At 40.9% G+C, this 19,086-nt stretch overlaps 1 protein-coding gene across 2 annotated transcripts in view; it reads right to left on the bottom strand.

Moving 5' to 3' along the window:
- Window positions 1–18,802, bottom strand: part of wnk4a (WNK lysine deficient protein kinase 4a) — a 46,369-nt gene extending 27,567 nt beyond the window's left edge. For both annotated transcript variants that reach the window (XM_005458161.3, XM_005458162.3), the window contains exons 1-3: window positions 18,468–18,802; window positions 17,565–18,206; window positions 312–484 (exon numbers count right to left, since the gene is read on the bottom strand). In XM_005458161.3, the coding sequence (XP_005458218.1) occupies window positions 312–484; window positions 17,565–18,179 (788 nt within the window). In that variant the 5' untranslated portion in view covers window positions 18,180–18,206; window positions 18,468–18,802. The remainder of the gene's footprint in view (window positions 1–311; window positions 485–17,564; window positions 18,207–18,467) is intronic.
- Between the last annotated feature and the right edge of the window lie 284 nt (window positions 18,803–19,086).

Here is a 19,086-nt window from a genome sequence, read left to right as displayed (position 1 = left end):
CAAGAGGAAGTTTTAAAATGAGTGAGTTTCCTGAATTCTCTCCTAGAACATTGCTTCCAAAGTAGAACTATTCTCCGCAGCTTTCATCATTACTTAAAGGAGAAGTTGTCAAACATGACACAAATATCCTTTTTGGTATGCAAGACTTGGCAAGTTTTATTTAGAAACAGAGCATCAGCTACTTGAGACAAAAATGAACCGTTTTTAGGTTTGAGGACTTTGATCTATACATAAACTGCAGTCTTTTATATGCATATACACATGCAAATCTGCAGTTTAATTCAAAAGTGGAACTGGACTCAGGGACTCACGTCTTGAGCGTGCCTGAGGTCATGAGTTCAGTCACCAGGATGATGCACTTATGGCCCTTCATTGTCGACTTCCAGGAGTCGTGGAAGCGCACAATGTTTGGATGCTGCAGCCCTTTTAGCATCTCCACCTCCTCGCTGAAACGCTGCCGCTCTGCCTTGGTTAACTTGCGAGTCTGTAAAAAAAAAAAAAAAGTTAATAGGCATTTATTAATATTGAGCACTTTTAAGACACCAATATGTTGACCACCTTCAGGATATGAACATTAAAAAAAAGACTTAAAATCTGCTGATCATGTAAAATGATTGAAAGCTTTACAACCATGACTAAGTGGGGTAAGATTGCTTTGCCATAAAAATGCAGTTGTGTTGATGGTTGAGTTGTAGCTGTAGTAAAATTTTAACGTGCACATGCTCTGGTCTTGTCAGGGTTTTGTTTGATTACATAAGTTGGTAGCAATAAACACAGCAAATACAAATGCATGGGAGCGATCTGATAAATCACTGTTACTTTAGCTAATAAGCTCACTGTGGGATTGGAAACCACAGGTTCATCCATCTGGGTGACCCTCCAGTTGCATAACGACATTTATTTTCCAATGAGAGGAGCTCTGACTTTAAAAATTTACGGAGGACGTTTCTAAAATCTGTGTAAAACTGCACTGAACCAAACACGGCAATCACGTCGGACAAACAAAGACATTTTTGTGCTTCCTCCAGGATGAATGGCCCAATTTAGCGACTGGTGGAGTAACTCTGCCTGCGGTGGGCGGTTGGTGGAAAACTCCCGAGAGACTTCAGGACCATGAATTCTGCATTGAGGTAGATTTCTGGGAAAAAACAAAAAAGCTCTACATGTGTTTATGCTTACAATCAGCTTGACCACTGCTGTCTCCCTCCTCTCCACGTTTTCCCAGCGAGGCTAATGTTGAGCTATCAACACAGGAGGCAGACTGTCTGAAGAACTGCACAGTCTGATGTCACACAAGGAAACGCTACTTGTACCTGCGTCAGTCACCTGTCAAACTGTCATATTACACCAGCAGCCCGAGTATGTGGCTCTGAGCTCAAAGGCGAAACACAAAGGAGACCTCTGACCAAGTGAATTACTTTTAGGTCAACAGTGATCAGTTTATGATGTGAGGACAGGCTGCAGCTTACTCCTCATATTTAAAGAGCTCTGTCAGAAACACTAAAAGCTCTGCATAAAAGAAAAACATCTTGGCGTAAGGGTCAAATGGAATAGTTAGAGCTGCATTCAAAAAAAAGCTATTAAGCAAATAAGAGTAAGTCACTTCAATTTTAATCTAATTTTTGATGGCTACACTTAATTTAGCTTTATGGACACTGAGGTTTAGAGCCTTAATGGGATTATGTGCTCTGAAAATAAGGAAAAATATGCAATATGATACAAATTATGGCATGTTTGCAGCTTGCATGAGCCAGGGCGAGTCAATGAGTGTACGGTTCGATGTGCATCTGGATATTTATGTATCTAAGATGACAACATCAGATAACACGAGACCCCTGTGCAGCAAAGCTTCGCCTCCTGTGGAGAGTCACCTGTGCAAAGAAATGAAAGCTGTTTGCAGGACAGAGGCGGGGCAACTTGTGGCACGGAGTCTAGCCACTTGGAGTCCCGGACGCCCCCAAAACCACAAGATTTACTACAGCTTGGCAAGCAAGATGGCATGGCTGCAAATGACAACAGCATAAAATGCAGGCCTTCTTGGAAAACCAAAATCTTCCTGTGGCAACTGTGAAGTACAGCGTTCAGAAAAATGTAAGCTGCCAAACTAAGCGGCACCGATAATGGGTGATTACTTCATGTGACTCATTCAAACCCGTCCTCTCTTTAAAGCAACCATTGTTCATTTAAAAAGCCAATAACTGAACAATGTAGGGGAAAATTAGCTGCAGATGGAGACAAGAAAAGCAAATTATGAGCTGCATTAACACTCCAGTGCAATCATCTAATTACACTGTTGGTGATACTGGCCAATTTCAGGGTGACTTAACAACACCTCATCCCAGTAAAGACATTCACTTAAGCTGTGACTAACAGAGGAATTGAAAAGCGATCGTGTTCCATTATGTTTTGGTTTTACTCCAACCGTTTCCTCATTATGGCAGCCGCTGTTTGGTCAGAGTATAACTTGATAAGCAGGAATATTCATTTTATTACTACAGACAACTGTAGCCCGTTTTAGTTATAAGGCCTCTGGCATTTCCTAAAGAAGATACCCCCATTCTGCAAGGCCTCTATCCAACTTTTCCATGGTATATTAGCAGGCCTGCATTTGTCCCAAACCTCTCACTCTCTCATTCTTCCACCTCCCCTCTTTGAGAATCGAGGCCAACATAGGTTGCATAACACCAGAGAAAGCGATGCAGGGGGGCGCAACAAAAACAAATCGTCTCCATTTTGAAAGGACAAGTGGGTATATCAATAAAACAACCTCAGAGTCAGAGGTGTGTGAGCATGCCTCTGCAAAAGCTTTTCTTCTACTGCAGCCTCTTCCAGCTAGATGATTTATTCTTAGCCACTCAGAGGTGTGTGTGTGTGTGTGTGTGTGTGTTAAGTTGGGGGTCTGCAATAGTTGGGGTTGAAAATACCTCAGTTCAGTGCCACATAAGTGGAGTTATATAAGCAGTGTTGATGGTAGAGGAGGCAGGGGTATTACGAAGTCCCTGTCAGCGCTCCTATTATGAGAACAGGGACATGGACACGGCATGTCAGCCAACATTTGCACCAAACCAGGTGGTGTGCGGTGCAAACTCTGACTTAGTACAGGAATGAACTGTGTGCATTTAAACAGACGCAGAAAGTATGTACGCGAGTTGGGGAACATCCAGTCAATGCAGATGGACTGCAGCATTCGCAGGAATCTTAACTAAATGCAGAGTGAAAAGTAGGGCAAGTAAAAAAAAAAGAAGAAAGAATTCAGTCTCACTACTTATAGCCTGCAGGAATGCGTCTTAAAGGTTTCAACTGACTTTTCAGTTCATTTCTCCTGCAAAAATAGAACTAATTCTAATCAGCCAGAGTTTATTTTGTGATTATTCAATGGCAGACCTTTAGGTACAGTATACAAGGCACAGTGTAATAATAATGGTTACATTTAATTAGGTAATGCAGTAAGCCATTACCAAACCCTGTAGTAAACAATGGATTCTAACATCACCCACTGGTTTTAAATGCTGCATGGTTAATCTTCTTGAACTGCTGCTCTTCAGCTGCTCCCTTTAGGGGTCACCACAGCAGATGATGTGCCTCCATCTAACCCCATCTCTAGCACCCTCCTCTGTCACACCAACCCTCTGTATGTCCTCCTTTACTCCATCCATGAACCTCCTCTGTGGACATCGTCTTTTCTCCCTGCCTGGCAGCTACATAGTCACCCTCTTCCCAGACATCTTCCTTTGTCCAACATATACCACATTGTATTATCATGTTGTATTCATTAAGTCTTAAAAATAGTGATTTAATGTCAAAGATCAAATGGTTCAGTGGTCTTTTGAGTCTTCAGACAAACCAGCTGCTTATACGCATTTTAGCTGTGATTTACGTATGATTCTAACATGTAGGCATTGTTTGGAAACGGGTGACATCGAGGGCGTGTCTTGTCCTTAAGCAACCAATCAGCACGCTTAAGTAGAAGTCTAGCTTTCGACTTCCCAAAAAGAAAAACTAAATGATTAATTTTGTTTTTAAATTTCAACATATTTTAGATAAAATTTGGATAAAATTTTTGTATAAAAAGGAAGTATAAACAGCCATGTTAACAGTATGTTAGTTCCATTCCCTTGTGGTTTATTCCTTCATTAAAGACTGCAAGATAGCATCAACTGCTGCACCCTCAGCTAAACGGCTGCTAGTTCGTGTACAATTGCTTTCCTCCATTAGCTCCAGTACTAGCAGGCTTTAGCCATGCATGAAAAGGTCCATGTTTTTTCACAAGTTTTATTGGCATAACTTAAACACAACCTCTTGCCAAATAATTGCTAGCTCTACATTTTAAAATTATTTTTTGGTGTTTTCTGTCAAGAAATTAAAGTTTAACTGGAAGACTTTGAGTTTTAATATGTTGGCGCAAGAACAAACTAAAATCTGTGATTTTCTAGCGCTAACTAATTAAATTTGTAAACCAAACAAATAACTCATCAGTTAAAAGAAGGGAAAGATTAACTGATTATTAGTAGAAAAGTTCAGTTGTAGAATAATAAGAATAGTGACAAGCACTACAACAGTAGTTCACCTTATTGATATAATATTTTGATCATATTGTATTCAATTTTATTGAGCTACATACTCTTTATTTTATATTTGTTGTGGTTAACTCAATTTAAACTGTGGTAACAAAGGAATTTCCCGACTCTGGGACAAATAATGTGTATCCTATCTTATCTTAAACTCTGTGTAAACCCACTTTGGGACTAAGGCAAGTTTTCCCTCCTCTTCCTGTCATTAAGTTATTATTTAAAGTGACGCTAACAGGCAATAACTCCTGTGTCCTGTGACGCTGACAGTGAGGAGCCCAGCAGATAAAAACCAGAGTTCGTCTTGACCCTTTAACGACAGGAGGAGAACCTGCGCAGTTGCAGAATTAACAAACTAGTGTCCATCGGAGACCGTGATGACCGACTTGCCAAAAGTGAGGATTGAGGTCAAAAGCAACGTGGGAAAAAAGTCTGACCTCACAGCTCTGAAACTGACATGCCCTCCCCTTGACTGACATACAGTTTGTATAAACACGCACGTAGGCACTTGCACTGGCACAGGGTCACATTTAGATGTTTGCAGGTGAGAACTGAAGCGGCAGTGTGCTCTTTCCAAGAAAACCTGACATGGTCTGTAAATGGAGCGGGCAGAGGGAGGTTAGCCATTAATCTCATAAGGATTGGGGAGTCAAACCAGCCTCTGACTGCTGCTCTCCTTCTGAGAGCCTGAATCGACTTGTGGTGCCTGCTAATTAGATACAGGATGACACTATCTCTTATGTGCTTTAATCATGAAAAGTGGCCTGTCATAAAGTCTTTGCCAGTGCTGCTCAGACACTTTCAACATCACATTGCATTTTAGGGTTAATTTTGACACTGATACTGTTATCTTATAAAATTTTATGCATTTCACTTTATAGTTGGAAAAACTACTTTTACATGTGGTGACACTGTTTATAGCAGCGGTGGGCAATTAATTTCCCCAAGTGGTCACAATTAAGACCCAAGTGTAACATCTACTATTACCAGTAGCAGTTTCTGGAGAGATTAAAAAAAAAATATTGAGCCGAATTGAGTTCACCTTATTGGTTGGATTTGGTTTATAGGGTACAGACTTGGTCGATTCGACCTCTACCTCTACTACAAGGCTATGTTTGTTTGCAAGCTGGGAGATCTTTTATCGTCTGTTTACTTTGTTATTCTTGACATCTCTTAACCTATCTGGTGTTTGCTTTTAGTAACTCATTAAAACGTCAGTCTTCTAGAAACTGCTCTGCATGTATAGTACCATCCTGCTCCTTCTCTGAGACTTCTTTTAAAGGGTTAGTCCTCTTGCCCTTTAGGCTGAGCATTGCGTCATGCAGTTACAGAGATGGGGAACTTTTCCTTGCACGTTACATCTTTGATTGGCTCTGTCATTTTCTGTTGGCAGCTTGTAATTAAGTAGTTCCTTAAATTTCAATTAGAAACTTTTGAAAATGCCAGCACGATAAATGTGAATATGGACGATCAGTAGTTCTTCAACGACGTCATGTTCACGGCTTGTGAACTTGGCTGGTGTTTATGCAGTAACCTGAGGATCATTTTGAGCTGTAACACCTTTCAGTTGATAGCTGAGCAATCTCAGGTCAGGAAAAACAGAGATGGAAGGACACTCTGACTCCTATCAGATGAAATAACCCTGCAAGGAAAGGATGTTTGGAAATGCCACAGTGGACAATATAATAGCTGTTCTGTCTAATAGTATGATGAGTGTAAAAGGAACAAACACTTTGTCCTCCGCAGGAAACCCAGTGAGTCACTGAAAGATCACAAGATGCCTGAAGGTTGCAACTTGGAAGAGTACTGCCTTAAAAATAAAGCCAAATAGTTCAAACTCAATGACTCCAAAGGAGACTAAAAGAGTAGAAAAGGTTTACTTAAGGGTCACACAGGGTCTATTTTTTTTTTTAGCTTTCTGTACTTCATAATGACATGAGAGTCTTTATCAGGAGAAAGACTTGAGAAGTTCACACACAGTCATCTCCAGGGTTAAGAGAATGGCCAGAAAAAAAGAAAATATCAAGCTAGTGGCAAAAGAAAGGCCACACTGCTTTAAACTCATAGGACAGCAACAGCACAAATACAACACAACACCAATAACCACTCTTTATAACCAAGGTACGAAGAAAAGGTGGCATGGGTGGAACTGAGTGATGCTAACGTGGCCCAATATGTTTCCACATAACATAAATTTGTTGAATTTATGCCGCAATTATGAAGGCTAAATAAAGGAAGTCCAACCTGGTACTAGCAAGGTGTACCAATTAAAGTACTTGAGGAGTTTAAGAAAGGTAACTAAAATTTGTGTACTTGCATTGTGGTTTACAGGCAGCTCCTCAGTCTGCACAGCTAAGGCCATTATTGTAAACTGCAGTAGACTCGACAGCCTGTCCTAAGCCGTCAAAGATACATCTTCTACCTCCAAAGAGCCAAGGCGAATCTGTGGGCTTTGAAACCTGATTAAACTGAGCCAACTGGCCGCACAACTGTGGCAGTCAAAAACAATTATCTGTATGAGTACATCTCACGACAGGGAGGCTCTCCGTTACAGCTTCTGTCATTCTTTTTATCAGTACTTTGCTTTTGTGCCTCTTGGGCTGACAGAAATATGACAAAGTTTACATCATTATTTTTGACTGCGTTCGAATTCCACTTTTGGCCTTTTTAATATGAGTGCTAAAACTAAAAAGCACAAAAATAATTTTTGGTGATTTCCATCCAAAAACTGCAAAAATGCTCCTGCACGCATCTTCAGTTGGAAAAACAAATGCTGCAGATAATCTTCACAGGATACCTAAAATGCAGTGAAGCTCCAACCACATTGGATGTTCCCACCAAACCCTAGGTTCTCATTACAGGAATTCTCTCAGCAGTAATTGCTCAAAAACGTTTGCAATAATTATAACCAGGCTATAACTGACACACTACAGGCTTCAGCAAGTTCATGACAATGCATATCTGACAGGCTTTAAAGGCTCGTTCCTCCAGGGTGAATTCCTTAAGCCAGTTTTTACAGTAACTTTTTCACAGAAATCGACTACACCGCTATAACATTATGTGAACCTGCCTGATTCTCTGCCTTGTTTAAAGCTAATCAAGCCAACTCCTCCCAACTATTCAGCATGGATTATAAAAATGACATCTTAAGTTGCTTAATATTGAATGCAAGTACAAGAAAATTACCTTAAAGATTGTTTGATTTCACTTTGAAAAAGTTTATAAGTTGTGACTAATCGATTTCCTGTGATTAATGTGTAATTATCCATTCACTGTTCATTCATAGAAACGGCGTTCCAGTTGCCAGGTTGTAGAAGGTCCTACTAGAAATAATGCATGAACTCTGCAGGTATAAAGGTTAGTAAATCATTAATTAAGGGGTCAACAGGTTTGGACATGCAGCACCTCTTTCACAGAGTGCGAGCTGCCCAACTGTCTACTGATGTTTTCTTGGTGTAGACAAGCAATTGTCATGCTGGAAGAGATAAAGGGATTATTTAAAACCTGGCAAGCTCCAAGTAATTCTGATGGATGTTGTGTAAAATCTTTGTAACTCATTAAGCATTAATACACATATTTTTACCCCTGCCTTCATCATGATTTATTCACACTACCTGACATTTATTGCATCACGTGACTCCCCCAGGACAATCACAAGGAGTACCCATCAAGAATAAATTTTCTCCGGATAAAAAAAAAGCTCTAATGCAAAAAACGCTCCACGCACGTCAACTCCAAGTGAGACAATATGCTAAGCTTTCCTGGAAAACCCATTTGACAGAGATCAGACCGAGAGGGTGTTCGAGTAAAAGCCCTTTAAAGTTATGACCCCGGGCTGTGCAGCAAAGCAGAGCAAAGGTGCTTTCATCCCAGGATGTTTCTCTTTTTTATTATTTGTTTTTGTGATGTTAAAGCTGATAAAAACCCTCAGATATCAACTGAAATTCCAAATATCTTACTGACATCTTATATCTGAAAAATGTTCGACAAAGTGAAGCAAAATATGAAGCACGTGCTATGTACAGATGGTATGTTTGGTCCACTTTAAGTCTGGCTGGAGAAGGTTCAGGAGCATAGTGTTACACTCAAAAACACGGGTCTGCTATCAAGTGCCACTGGCAACTAGCACCGGATACGGTTTACAAAGTGACGGTATACAAGTGGTGCCGTATCATGGGAAGCTAACAGTATGAAAGATTTATGAATCCTTGACTAGCTGTTCAACTGTGTCCAACACACTCATACCTAACCCTGAATGCGAGCACCAACTTTAGAAACCCACATAGCTTAGAGATAAATGGGATTTAAAATAGCACTACCACTTCCATCTGGAGGAGGGGGACTGACAAAACAAATTACAGTGTTTGCTGATCAGTATTGAAAGGTGCCAGGCTCTAAAACAGAGAGAGCCATTACCGTACACCACATTGGCCAATTCATGACAAACCTCACGTAACAACTTAGGGCACATTTACACCCCTGACACCTCAGTCCTGCACACTCGAACACACATGGTCAGTTCAGAAACGCCAAGGGGTGACCTCGTGAAGCAGCCTCTTTCCCTTACTAACTGTAGCCTTGGAGCCCCAACAGCTTTTAAAGCTTGAGGTCTTTAGTTTGTTTAGGAAGCAAGACCCAGGCCTCTTTGGGGCCCAAGCTGGAGGGTGACTAAATTCACCACCAAAGGAACGGCTGTAAAGTCAAACACTGTCAATACTGAAAATACCGAGAAGGAAAGACATTTTCCAGAGTGGAGCTACTGCTGGGTTTATTTTTCTGAAGGCCCCTGTATACTGTTCTTATTATATCTTTGGCAAATGTTAATAATTGTGAGATAAAGTTTGTACTGAAATCCTAACCCGAAATGTTCAGAAAAAGATTACAGAAATTATTGTTGGGTTTATATTTAAGGTAAAGACCTTACAAATAATAATGAGAGATCAGGTCAGGAAAATATGGACCAGAAAATATGAAAATATATCACAGGACACCCAGGATGATCATCAATCTGATGAATAATTTCCAACCAGAGTTATGACACAGTATATTTTGTCTTATCTACAGAAACAGATCTCGTTCCACCTGACACAGATTGTGACCAAGATTTTTGCAGGCCCATCTTACACGGTATCTCATGCAATTAACCTGCATAATTGCAGTTGCTGCACGATGTCATGTGCAGATGCTTTAAATGTGATACAAATTAACTTGGGACCAGTTTTGATATGCAGCTACAAAAAAAGAGGCTAATCTGGGCGCACACAGGCTAGTTCTAATCTAGTTCAACAAAAGCACACAAGCATCACTGGAATACACCAACAAGCCATATTAATACAATCTGCCTGACATTGTGTAGGACCTTCCCTTAAGAGCTCTGAACCATATTGGGTAATGAACACAGAAACGTAGAATGTCAACACTGGATTGTATAGAGGTGAGTATGAAAGCCAGGCCAACACGTTAGGCAGGATTTATACTCCTGTGTTATACTTCCACACCTTAGGTATAGATTGCACTCTGCACCTACCTAGAAATGTAACCACAGGCTACCCTCAAGGAGACTCGCAACGACTATGATCGACCTGTTCAGTACCAACGTTTCCTTCTACGCATTCCTCTGACCTACCTGTAGCCTTGAGTCATCATGAGCCAAGGTGTGAATTCTGTTAGATATTGCCAACACCCTGCTATCATAATACGTTATTAAAGGTCAAAGTGTGAGTCAAACACCTGAGAACGGATCTCAAGACTGCGTTACAGGTGGGTGATAGTTGGCTATCTTCAAAAACTAAAAGAGAAGTCCAGTTTCTTTCAACTTAAGCACTTAAGACTGCAATGACCTGGATGACTGAGAAGCTATAGAGACAGTCTATGCAGATTCAGTGCAGAAGTATTAATTAAGCTTTAGGCTCTTTGACCTGAGCAGCTTTGGCAGGTCGGACCATATTGTCCTGCTGGGTGAGGTTGAAGCCGTCAGGGAGAGCTGTTCCAGGGGTTGGGGGAGGTTGCTTGGGATATATTGTTTAGGTAGATAGTTCATGTTAAAGCATCATCCCCATGAATGGCAGAAGTCAAGGTTTCCCAACAGAACATTGCATTGTAAGGAGATGATCAATATTATTGACTTCACTTGTCAGCAGCTTTAATCTTGAGGCCCATCAATATGTGTTGAAAACACAGAAGATATGAGGGAAAATATACTCATGCTCAAGACAATGTGATTACTGTAAACACAAAAGATTCCTTTAGAGGAGTGGATACCGGTGTCATTTTAAAGGGATCTCACGGGATAAACCCAATACCAAGAAACGAGCTTTCCATTGAGCCGCACGTGAAAAACATGAAGCGAAGCAAGTGATTGTATAAAATATGGGTTACCAGAGCACTATTACTGGAAGTTGGAAAACTTTAAACAAACCTGGACTACTTACTGAAATTTCTCACATGAAGAATTGATTCACTGAGGAAAAATAATAAAAGCAATGACTCAGCAGAGACAGAGCCTTTGCCAGTGGCACATTTTAGCACGTAAATTTCACTAGCTCTATCGCTTCATCTCGAGGACGGAAAACCAGTTTCTAATCTGTTCTTTCCACTTAGTGTTTCCAGTCTGTGTCTGGCAGAGGTACATGTAATAACTGAAAAGAGTATCATTTTTGTACATCTCAAAACATTAATATAGTCTTATCTATTAGCCTTTGTGCTAATCAAAACTTACAGAGTCTGTGATTATTGTAAAAGCATTATTGTTGAAATGCTGTTTATTTTGTTACCAGAACTGAGTAATTGGTAACAATAAGATTGTGTGACCTACCTCTGAATGGATTTCACATATAATGTGTGCATTTGAGCTGGATTTCCCTTCTGTAACTACAACTCAAAGGACTGGGGTCCTTGTTTTATGAAGATAGCATTAACCTAATCACCAATTTTCAAAGGTGAATGTGGTTTTTGAAATCATTTATCATGAATCTTGATATAAATACTGAAAATATTCCTAAAAGATAAAAACTATTTTATCTAAAGTGGGAAACTGCCAAAAACCTGAGGATTTCAAAACCACCGAGTGTACTACTCCCTGCACGGAACTGGAAGACTAGCCAACATAAAAAGACAAATATGAGACTGCAGTGCACAACTGAGCATGAAGAAACAGCTTTTTCTGGTTTAAAAAACAGCCACCTTACAGCTGAACAGTAAACACTGCAAGTAACTGCTTCATTAACTGGTGAGAGATGAATTATGCTGGTTTGTAAAGGGAATAGTACACACTGTTGTACAAAAACACAGAACAGGACCCAACCTAAAATACTCTGAGTATTAGGAGCGCTGGCAGTGAATTAGCTAGATTTGTTGCTTCCTTAATTATCAGTTAAAATGATTAATTAAACTTGTAACATAATAAATTTGTATTAGTTAACGTATGCCATTGGGAGAGAGGCAAAAGATGCTTCTGTGACCATCCATCCATCCATCCATCTTTGGATCTGGGTTATTGGGCACCAATTTGAGCAGAAGACGCCCAGACCTCCCTCTCTTCGCCCACCACCTCTAATTTTTCCGGGGGGAAACACCGAGGTGTTCCCAAGCCATCTGAGAGATATAATCTCTCCAGTGTTTGAGTCTGACCTTGGTTCCTCCCCATTCTATTCTATTCTAAAAGTAAGATTTCTGATCAGTTTCTGCTGTATTAGACAATTTTTAATATGATTATCTTTGATGAACAAGAAGACTTTTAACGCTCCCAAGTTTCTGATTGGTATCTAAGATTAAATGTATAACTGTGGATCACAAAGTTAAACTATTATTTAATCAAGCTGGTGCTACTTCTGGAACTTATGTCTAAGAAAGCATCAATAAGCAGCCTCCTTGTGTGTGGATTAGGTGAGTGACAGGTACATCGTACAGTAACCAGTCCATCAAGCAAATAGAAAAAACACACACGCTCACCTTTATACCTACACAAGCACTATGGTTTCCAGTGTAAACACACAAACACACCCAATGGCCCTGGGCTCAAAGCCCCTAAACAAAGAGCCTCATGCTGCCTCTGCTTGCAGCTACAGTATCCACCCTCACTAACCTGTTATCAACAGCAGCCAATGAGACACTGCTATCTAGGCACAGTGCTGTTAGTATTCTGAATGATACAGACAAGCTGTATCTTGCAGAGCAATCACCAAGACGTGCACATTCAGTACAGTACAAATTTCACAGGTGACCCAATGTGCTCAATAAAGAAAAAACAAACAAACAGTGGGCCCTACGTCAAAATGACGTGATGCCATGTGTACATGTAGGCTATCGCTGTGCGCCTTCTTAAGTTTCTCCTCGCAGAACATTGGCTCGCCCTGATAAGCTGATTTTGGGTGCGCTTTGGGCCTTACAAGGAAAGACCATGTTGATGTTGGCTACAGTAGAGCTGATAGGAAGCTCATGGCTTGTCAGTGAACACTAGCCACATTCAGATAAAAGTTACACAGCCAGGCTTATACTATGAAACCCAGGCTAGCATGAGTGAGAGAGAGAGGGGGGTAACAGAAATCTTGGGGCGGGCCAAACTAGATTTATGCCTTTTTGTTTAGCCTCATAACTACTGCAGACCCAGTAGCAAGACAAGGTTTTACAGCTTTAATTAAATCTGCAACTTCGATATGAGTATTAAAACTCTGAGCTAAAACGTAAACACTGCAGCTACCCCACAAGCCCACTGCTGCAGTAATGTTTCCAGGTCTTACCACAACTGGGCTGATGTAAATCTTCCATCGCTACAATCCACCCTCCTTTTTTTTTTTTTGCACCTAGACACAGGAACTATGTTTACTAGCGGCAAAATACATAAAGCACTGAAACAACAGGCAGTTATTTTCAATATCAATTCATTAGTTGTGCATGTTTTAATGAATTCATTGGTTGTATCTGGAAAAATAGTGGACAAGCCAGCCTGTGTGAGCATTCTATAGTTTTCTGTATAAAACTACCAGTTTATAATGGGTAAAAACCACTAAAGAAATGGTTAATAACAGCCCAATCTACATGCTTCAGCAGCATTAAGTTTTATTTGTTTTAGAAGAAGCATTAGCTGAAGAAAAAAAAATCCTCTTAAACAGTTTGTGACCAGCAATAAAACCCCCAGGGTGCACCAACTTTAAAGATCTGGTTTCTCTTAATCAGCAGAAAACTGTCTTTCAGCCCGTATTTATGCATCTGAGGAACTGGTATTAATTGGTTGTGGGTGCTAAGGCCAGCCTTCCATTAATAACAGCCCTCATAAAAAAACACTGCACGATAACAGAAACTGTGTTGGTTTAGGTTTAAAAATGAACCAAGCGTATAAAAGTGCCTGAGACGCTGAGGGGGCAAGGTTGGAGAGAACTGCTGGAAACTGCTGCCCTTGAATAAGATCAGGTATTGTGCAACATATGCCCTTTACAAAGGATCACCAAAAAGGATATGTGCCTCAGTGAACTCATTCCTATCAGTTACTAAGTAGCTCAGTGTGCTGTTGCAGTCACTTGTGAGGTGCTGAAGCTCCAAGCTCATTAATCCATGCAACGATCAGCATTTTAGACGCAGTAACAGCAACTCTTCCTTTTGACTCAATGCAGTGCAGTGAGAACAGTATATGAATGGAAGGAATGGAGGGCCACACAACAGCTCATCAATTTTTCATTTCCTCTGTATTAACTTAAAAGCTCAGTGGACAATACCTATATGGCACCTGAATTACCTGTGGGTGAGCAGTTGCTAGGTAGCTGCCACCTGTAAAGCAACAGTATCAAGCAGCATTTCACCTCTGTTTTATCCATAGGTAAGTGACAAAAAAAGAGATGTATGCAGCCATTCAGAGGTCTGGAGGCTGAATGACCACTGCAAAGACATCAACACTAACAAATACACAAAATGACCAAAAGTACAAGTGGAACTATTTTTTTATCCTGTCTCATGGGCATCTGCGGTGTGATGTAAACTAAGTCTTCTTTCTTTAAAAAAGAAAAAGAAAGAAAGAAAAAACTTTACAGGATCCCACAGAAATGTGGAGGATTCTGTAAAGTTTGCAATGCTTAGCATTATGCAAGAACTACCAGGGCGACTTTAATGGCGATTTGGATGAAGAGAAAAAAAATGTGAGAAGTGTGGCAGATGCAACTGAGCATCTAAAGATAACTAAACAATGGGCACAAATGTTTGGGTACAGTTTGTTTTAAAATGTTCTGCAGCATCCACTGGGTGTTACTTTATCAGCTTGCCAGCAGACTTATATAATCAGTTAGTGATATTTTTGCCACGTCCATCCGGTTTTAAATGCATTGATAAGGTGTGTGTACTCAGCACAGCATGTGATTAGGAAGAACAAAAGGATTTGGATGAGCAATATCTGAATGTTTGCTCTTGATCTTAAACCCAAAATAGCAAAGAGCACGTAAGAGCGAGTAATCAAATACTGTTTCTGATCAGTTCCTTATTTTTGAAGCGCACCCAGCATTAATTATGAAATGTGAGAATGTAAAAAGAAATCTGATAACACATGATCCAGAAATGTTTAGCATGAACATGTAAAAGAAACAAATCGTATAAGCGTGACTATTAAACACTAAAATAACAGGATGTTTTGCTTCCTGGAGCATAAAGTGTAAATTGACGTAACTTTCTTAACTGCATGAAAGTTTCTTATCTGTGCACACTTATCTATGCTTCGACTGGCTGGTAATGTTGTTAATGTCAATACATCATTCATTTTTTAATAATAAAGAGTGAAATTAAAAGCCCTCACTTACAATGTTGGTGCTGGATACAAAAATAAGTCTATAAGAAAACAGCAGAAAAGCTCCAACACACTGAAACTAGTGATCCTCCTCAAACATGTGTATTATTTCACAGCGTTTATATCTCTCAGGGGTTTTGTAAGCTTAAGGAAGCTTTGATTCTAGTGAGTGGCTACTTTTCTCTGTATTAGTACAAGTCTTTATGTAAGGCATTTGGTTTATGAAGAGAGACAGGAAGAGCTCTCCAGTAAACGAAAGTTTTCAGTGGCTTTAATGTCTCATGTCATAGAAGGTTCGGCATATTTTGTTTACCTTTTACGTGATCGCACAATGCCTTCCTGTAGACGCCGCCCAGACTGCATTCAGCATAACAATGCAGCCCAACCATTGACAAAAGAACACCTCTCTGTGCCACAGTGACAATTATGATGAATTGAAGTTCTGATCTCTATAACTACATGTGCTTTAAAACCTGTTCTGTATTCTGAACAGCTTAGAACATCCGGCAGATTAGAGCTCAGGCTCTGTAATACATAGTTAAAAGAGCTTAAGGCATTTCTACCTGAGTTGCAGTGACGCATCTTCCACTGCTGCTCCGTCAACATTACTGGAGCGATCTCTGTTTAGCCACCAACACTCAGCTTTTGAGTTTCACTTAAGCATCAAGGGTGGACGGGGTGGTGATTTCACTTAAGAAATGGGACTGAATCTGAGTCCGTCTCTTTGAGGTTAACTTATCACAGCAGTAACCATATCAACAGTGGTCACCTTTAAGCTTATTAGGAGCGATTAAGGAGCTTAACTGGACTCATGTCTCAAGTAAAGAGATGAAATAGCATGCTTGTTTCCAACACAGAGCCACAACAAAAGATTGCTGTACTTTTCACTCCACAGAAGGTAAAATCAGGGTTATGTCTGACCACAAATAGTACCCCAGTGGACCATTGCGTTTATTTGACCCAAACATGTGAAACATCAATGCCTGTGTTGCATGGTGCAGGTAATGGGTCATCTGTGCCCCAAGCAGGAGCCTGTATGACTCTCCATCTGCTTCCTGTTAACAGATACCTGTTGTGTGACTTGACAGACAGGTGGGCTCTTGAGGCAGAAGGTGCTAGAGCTTGAGCCTGAAGGGCAGATTCCCTTCACTCGCATTCAATCTCTTATTATCTGCACTCCGATGGCTTCTGCAGAAAATCACTGCACAACAAAGAGTAACTCTGTGCATTTTTTAAATGAGTAAAGAGTGCTTTTAAATGTAGATATATCTTAAAACAACTTCCAGTGTCTTTGAATCAAAACAAAAGTAAACATTGGCAGCATGTATATAGTGTGATATTCTTGTCACATGGTTTAATTTGACATTTAAAGGCTATGAGGGTACAACTTCAAAGCTCATGTGGCTGCCAGTTACTGACACCCATCCACGTCACAAACACACACACACACACACACACACACACACACATCAGCAAATGTTAAGAGTGGACTTACAGTTTTAATCTTTAAATCCACAACTGTGCTATCAAACCATGTAAGCAAGAGAAGTGTCAGCTGTTGCCCAGGCTGTTTCAAGGCTGTGCGCCAAATGCTTTGGCATAAAAAGTACTGACACTTCTACAGTTTTACTGAAGCCTGCCTCTTCAGTCATCTGCCTTACTTTATGTTTACATGATACACGTGGGCATTATGCCCTGCAAGGCCAGATCACCAAGCAGAACTTGATCTCACAAGCCCCACGTCACATTTCCTAGCGCAAATGACTTTTTAACACAGAAACACCAATGGTAGGTTCCTAAAAACTTTATCTATTACCGTTCAGATGTTCATAGCTGTCACGTGAGGCCTGCAGGGAGCCCCAGTGTCACTGGTTGTTAATAAAAACAGAGATTAGAGGGGATTCATGACAAGCGGAGTACTGTAGCTGAGCTTGGAGCTGACTGTTAACAGGATGACCTGCCTTACCATGCAAGTGCCTGACACAACTAACTCAAGGTCAGTGGGGAATAATATACAGTAGATTAGCTGCCTGACATCAACCCTGATGCCCTGAGGGAGGAATTAGAGCAGCAAGTGGGCCAGGAAATCAAGGAAAGCATCAGCTTACACACTTGACCTAGTGTTCATTTTAGGAAAGGTAGATTTAAAAGTCCTGGAAACCAATGCATTGTTTGTGTGAAGTTGTACATAGATGGGAATATGCTGTGATCAGCCCCAGTATGCATCCTACCTGTAGCTCACACCATGCCACCTCCACTGTAGTCTCTGTGTCCAGCCCTTTATAGACTGTCTTGAAAGACCCCCTTCCAATCTCTATGTTGAATTTGAGATATCTTCCATCAGGAGATGTTGCCACCGCTTTAGTCTCCACGTCCTCCTTTTCTTCCTGCTCCCACTGAGTGTCAAACGTGATGCGAGACAGAATCTTTTGCTGTTTATTATGAAGTTCGTTTTCAGAGTCCGAGCTGGCATCCTGAGGAGTGGATCTGGCAACAGGTTTCCAGTTGCCACCGACGGACCCGGCGTCGGGGTCCTGGCGGCACGTGTTGGAGCTGGAAACCGGAGACGCGGACGGCGGGGTGTCGTCTGTTTTTTCTTCCTCTGCTCTGGACTCGGGCAGAGAGAGAATATTTTCTGCCGACCACGATAAGGCTTTGGAAAGTACACCGCTGTACAGGGGAGAATCAATGTCCATACTAATTTTCTGCAGGCCGTAGGAGTTCCTCCGTGCGCCCAGCCCGTGCGTCCTCAGCACGGATGGGACTCGGGACAAACAGTCGTCGGTCATATCCACGGAGAGCCCCGGGAACCCGCGTCCTGGTATCTCTACTTGTGCATGAGACATTGTGGCAGGTTCAACCTGATTTGGAGCCTAAATATGGAAATAACAGTAGGACAGCAGAGCACCGTTACTTTATATTCCAGGTTACTTTTCCATGATGTCAGTGAAGTCAGTGGCTTTAAAACAAAAGGCTGGAGACTGAATAACAGCCATATCTAAGGAAAACAAGATTAGAGACGATAGTCGGAAACGTGTAAACTACTGTAGTACCTGTAGTGGTAACCAGCCTTAGAAGTATATGACAGATAAAGCGTGTAAAAAAACACAGAAAAGTGAGGAAAATTCACTTACTCAGCACATTCACTGCGTAAAAAACATGTCACTTGAACGCTCCGCGCACATTAACGCATAGTTTCTTTCAAGTGATTCGTGTGGTCCTCTCGTCTTCTTCTTGTCTTTTCGAATGCTTATGCCATAACCTACTGTGAAAGGTCTGAACTGCCAATATCAACAAAGCTCCGGAGGGTTGTTCGTCCTGTGCGCTCCCAGTGCGCGCTTCCAACTCCGCCCCCTCGCAGCTTTCACGCGCCAATAGGGCAATCCAGAGGGAGTAATTATAATAAGATGAGTGTTTGGTAACTTATCATTTTGAACCGCAAGTGTTATTAAGTTTTGATTTGCTTTATCCGATTAAAAGAATATCTTCAAAACTCAACTGTGGGAATGACTCAAAATTTTGAGAAACAATCCATAAGCTGCCTTTTATGACACTTTGTATTAATTTGGTGATCAGGTTCTTCAGCTGGTTCACTTTAAGCTTGCTGACGAACAGAATGTCCACACTTTCAACTGGCCCCCCACTGATCAAAAGAACTCCTCCTCAGTTTCCTCTGAAATTAGATAAAAACGATGAGTCATTTTATTTCTTGGCCAAGCCTGTCCTCATTTGTGGAAAGTGATATGCTGCCCA

Source organism: Oreochromis niloticus, linkage group LG8 (assembly GCF_001858045.2).
Source record: "Oreochromis niloticus isolate F11D_XX linkage group LG8, O_niloticus_UMD_NMBU, whole genome shotgun sequence".
NCBI classification, from domain to species: Eukaryota; Metazoa; Chordata; class Actinopteri; order Cichliformes; family Cichlidae; genus Oreochromis; species Oreochromis niloticus.
This window is presented reverse-complemented; position numbering and strand designations above follow the sequence as displayed.